The sequence below is a fragment of the Pteropus vampyrus genome, unplaced genomic scaffold (genome assembly GCF_000151845.1).
Source record: "Pteropus vampyrus isolate Shadow unplaced genomic scaffold, Pvam_2.0 Scaffold56, whole genome shotgun sequence".
Taxonomy (NCBI): Eukaryota; Metazoa; Chordata; class Mammalia; order Chiroptera; family Pteropodidae; genus Pteropus; species Pteropus vampyrus.
Window position 1 is genome coordinate 8618125 of NW_011888837.1, and position 4749 is coordinate 8622873.

The 4749-nt window shown below is 41.9% G+C and overlaps 1 protein-coding gene across 1 annotated transcript in view; it reads right to left on the bottom strand.

Moving 5' to 3' along the window:
- The window catches only part of RASGEF1B (RasGEF domain family member 1B), a 39784-nt gene that overhangs the window by 26045 nt on the left and 8990 nt on the right, over nucleotides 1-4749 (bottom strand). The window contains exon 2 of the mRNA XM_011360596.2: nucleotides 1122-1304. Coding sequence (XP_011358898.1) covers nucleotides 1122-1298 — 177 coding nt within the window. The 5' untranslated portion in view covers nucleotides 1299-1304. The remainder of the gene's footprint in view (nucleotides 1-1121; nucleotides 1305-4749) is intronic.

Consider the following 4749-nt stretch of genomic DNA (forward strand, 5'->3'; position numbering starts at 1 on the left):
TAAGCAATCAGATAAAATACAATATCGCACTATATGCTTTTCTTTAAACACATTGTCTCCCAAGAAGCCAGTAATGAAGTAGCGCTTATTTGTTATAATAGTTTCTGTCTCCCAATGAAAAGAAAAATTCCATGGGTTCTTTTCTCCCCTTAGGCACCTTTAGTAACTCATAAACACTTACAGAGCTGAACAAGGGACTCTTTTTACTTTTGATTGTAAGTTTTCCCTGTGTGGCAACATATTTGAAAATGCTATGTAACAAATCACATACAGAGAGATAACTCAGTAAGAAACGTTATGTTGAATTACAGTGGCAAGCACGAACTATCCTTTGCACACCAAGGTCATTATTATATTTACAAAAACATGAATTTAGTGTCTAAATATTTTCATGAAATATTTATCAACAACCAGCTGTTGGTTGACAGGGTCAGCTGTAGCATAAGGGAAGGGGAAAAAACATCACTTGCTCCGGAATTAGAAAACCTGGGTTTGATTGCTGATACTAGGAGTGAGACCATGTGCAAATTACGAATTTCAGTTATCTCTCTAACCTCTTGGAATTTGTGTGAAGACTGAGGAAATGTCAATGAATTGCTTAAATTAGAAAGTATTATCTATACAAATGCCAGTTATCAAAGTAAAGCATAAACAAGTATGTCATCTGAGGTCCATTCTATACAGAATTGCACCCTGAATGTAATTCTTGTTCTCTTTGTTATGCATTTTCCCTAACTTCACTTTTCTCAGCCTAGTGATGATCTTGGAAACAAAAAGGCATTAAATATTCTGGGAGCATCCAATGTTCTCTGCCACGTCTATTTAAGGACCAAGGTATATGCCTGAATCAAGCAGGCATATCAGATACCTCCTTCTAGATGGCATCTGATTCCTACAATGTGGTACCAACCCTGAAAACAAATTGATATGGAGACAGCTAAAATCTGAATCATACCCAGGCTCAGTTTGATCTCAATGCAGTCAATAACCATATGCTATTTCTTATTAGAAAAAGTCTTAGCGGCCCAGATTTAATTCTGTAGTATCTAAATCCCCTGACTACTATACCATAATTTCTGCCGAATACCAAGGATGTGTTTGAGAGGAACACGGATACCTACATCCGGATAGTAATCCACATTAGGTACTAGGTGCTGGATGAGTGCTTCCAGAGATCCAGAGAGGAGGTTGTTGTCATGGTAATACAACCCTCCACAGCTGTCTTCTGCAGACTGATAGAGGTTTCGGTTGTAACCGCTGCTGTCAAACATTGCTGAAAAGGGAGGCGTCTGAGGCATGCTTTCCTAAATGAAAAAGGAGAAAACATAGTGTCAGTAATATGCTGTCCAAAAGAAAAGTAAGCTTTAATAGGTAGTAGGCTTTATTTAATAGTAAGGAGCGAACAGGCAGTTTTAAAATAAGTTAGGTTCTGATACAACATCAGAATCCATCAGGAAGTGCATTGCTCTTTGAGTAACACATGTGTGTGTATACTTTTGAGTATCGAGCTCACTCAATGAAATGCCATAAGATGCTTAGATCAAAGAAGCCAATCTGGACTTAAATTCAAGTCTCTGGCTGCCATATTCAGACATCAGTCCTTCACATTCGGTCATAAAGGTGGAGAGAACTGCACTTCACTTCGCTGTACCCCACTGAGGCAAACATTATGCTAAGGAGGAAATGTGTAAGCCTGCAAAGTTCTTTGGGCCATGTATTACATAATACTTAAGAAATACTGAGCTAACCCTGGGCATACTAGGAGATAACTACAACAAAAGTTGAAAAAGTGCAACTGTAAAAGAGGCCTAGAATTAAAGCACACAGTGTGTGTGTGTGAGCGTTTATAGATGTACGATGCCTCAAGAGATTTAACAGTGACTCCCCAGTTTTCACTGGAAGATGGGATGCTATTGATTTTCACCCCTTTTTGTCAAATTCTTTTGGGGGGTGGAGGGCTCTATAAAGCCTCAGTTCTCAGTAAACACACGGGCTGAGAAGGCATCTGATTTGGAGAACAAGGAGTGCTGTGACATTCCTCTTCACCTGTGTGCTTTGCAACTCACAAAGCCCTTGTGAGAGGATGTGCTGAGCAGAGGCCAGAGGCTATTAAGTTATTACTTGGATTCCTAGGGACAGAGTTCCCAGCCCTGAGAAGAGACTCCTGGGTTCTGGCAGCTCTTCTGGACAATGGAGGCATTCAGGTGCTGCCCAAACTGAGGGTTTCAGAAGTCAAACAATGAGAGGAAGCCAAACTCCAGCCTTGGGTTGACAGGAACAGGGTGCGTGGAGGCTGCAGGAGGATACAACCTGGGCTAATCCTTCTTTTCAAGATGCCAAAAGCCATTTGAATCCAAATGCGGGAGGGGTGTGGAGCCCAGTCAAAACTGGCACATCCTTCACTCCTAGCTCAACTGTTCCAGCTCTGAGGAATGGGGGCCACAGCCTCACAATATGCGCACATGCCTCCTGCATCGGCAGCAGGCGGCCAGGAGTGGGATGCTGGAAAAAAGCATCCAAGATAAAGCCGACCTGGCAGATGAAAAGGGCATTTAGGGAAAGGAGCATCGAGAAAAAGAAATAAAGAAAAGGTTTCAGCATTTTGTACTCTGTCCCATCCATCCACACGCCAGCACTTGAGGAAGACTGTAAAAAGGATCCCTAAAAACATAGCCACGAATGGGAAGAAAGTGATCACTCTATCTGGGGAGATCTGTTAACATCGGGGTCATCACTGCTGTGCTTCTCCCCTGCGCAAGACACAGTCACAGCCAAAGGACAGGAACTATGGAATGTAAACGTTAACACGTGTGCTCCACACTTCATTGGTGAGACCTCCCACGTGGGACTGACGGTTAAATAACTAGGTGTTAACATTTTATAAGGCAATGGACAAGGTATGTTTCTGTCCTCTTCAAGTTTCAAACTTCCTCTGCCAGTTTTCTTTGAGTACGATTCATGTGCAATATAATCGTTAACAAATGGGTTATCTTTGGTAGGAAGAAGAAAAAGAGCCTGTCTATTCTTGCCCAGAGAAACTCAAAATGTCCTTAAACTGGGACACTGGGACCTGAGATGAGAAGCACCTAAAAGTTAGTTCTGAGAGCCTGGAGGGAATATAGATCTAGATTTGGTTACCTGCCTCTGGCTTTAAAAAGCTTTAGATGGTTAAAACCACACAGACCACATGATGTTCTTCATGTACAGGATGACGAGTGAAACTCACTCTATCATGCCCTGGAAGTTTTGTTTTTTGGTTTTTTTCCTGCCAAGAACTATGAATTTTCCTTGATTTCTCCACTTAATTATTCATCACTTCTGAAACCATGGTAATAAATCAAGTGCTTTTGGGAGTTGGCTGACCAGGATTTGGGAATTTCAGAAAATGTTAAAGTTCAAAAGGACCATAAAAATCATCTGGTCCAGGATGGAAAATAGATATTTCACTTTCTAACAGCAGTCAACTAAAAGTGCTTGCCTAAAGGCGTGAGGATGAATGAGAAGGATTCAGAGGCTATAAGTAGGTGAGAGAGTATGTGTCCTAAGTCAGTGGTCCCCCCTAACCTTTCTGGCACTAGGGACCAGTGCTCCTATGAGAATCTAACACCTGATGATCTTAGGCAGAGCTGAGGCAATGATGCTAGCGTTGGGAAGTGGCTGCAAATACAGATGAAACTTCCATGGCTCTCTCACTGCTCACCTGCTATGTGGCCCGGTTCCTAACAGCCCAGGGACTGGTACCGGTGTGCAGCCGGGGGGTTGGGGACCCCTGTCCTAAATGATTAGCAATGACTACAAGACAGTCATGGGAGAAGCCAAAGCCCAGTGCCATCACGATCTGGTCCATTTCCTCGCTTTATAAACGTGCAGACTGAGACTACGGAGAGTTAAGTGAAGACCAGGCTAAGATCACACAGTGATGTGGCCGCAGCACCAAATGAGCCCAAAGGAACTCCCTTGAATCTCGCACTTCTGCTGCCTTCAGGTTATTAACTCTATGCATTAACCCACAAAAAATCATGGCTCACTCACTCAGAGCTCCATTTTAAGGAGGTGGCACCAGAAACCACCAAGTATTTGTAATTTTAATTATTTACTCCCATAAAGCAGATAAGGACTCAGATTTAGTGAAGTCCTCATCTGGCTCTTAACAGCCACGAAAACTTTGGAGTCGTTTACCACCACCGCCACCCCGCCACTGTGTTTTTCATCTGGAAAATTACTCCCAGTTTTGCTCATCCCTTTCAAAATTCTAAATTAGAACTATCAATTTTCTTTATAGCAAAGTTATTCTTAAAGGAATAGCAAAAGGCTTTTGTATTGGTCCTTGGAAATGTGTCATGCACAGGATTTGTTTCAGGAAGTACAAAATCTCGACACATAGAAAACCCCCCTCCAACCAGGCATCAAAAGAAAATATTACAAATAGCAATGGAAACCAAACAGGTAAGTTAATTGGAGTTACAGCTTATTATATCTCAAAATCAATTTTAAGAAGGTAGTATGTCAAAGGTCATTTTCTGTCTTCCAATTTGCCCAAAGTTCTGCTGCTCATCAGCTGATCTGATTTTCCCATGAGTGTTGAACTTGCACATATCAACTGCTGAGACTCAAGTCATTCTAAGAGATGCTTATTTATGCACACTGGTAATATTTTTCTACCTTGCCATATACTCAAGATAGCATCTTTTCAATTCCTTAGGCCCTCTCCCTTCCTTAGCTGTACATTCTTCTACTATGGAATCCTGC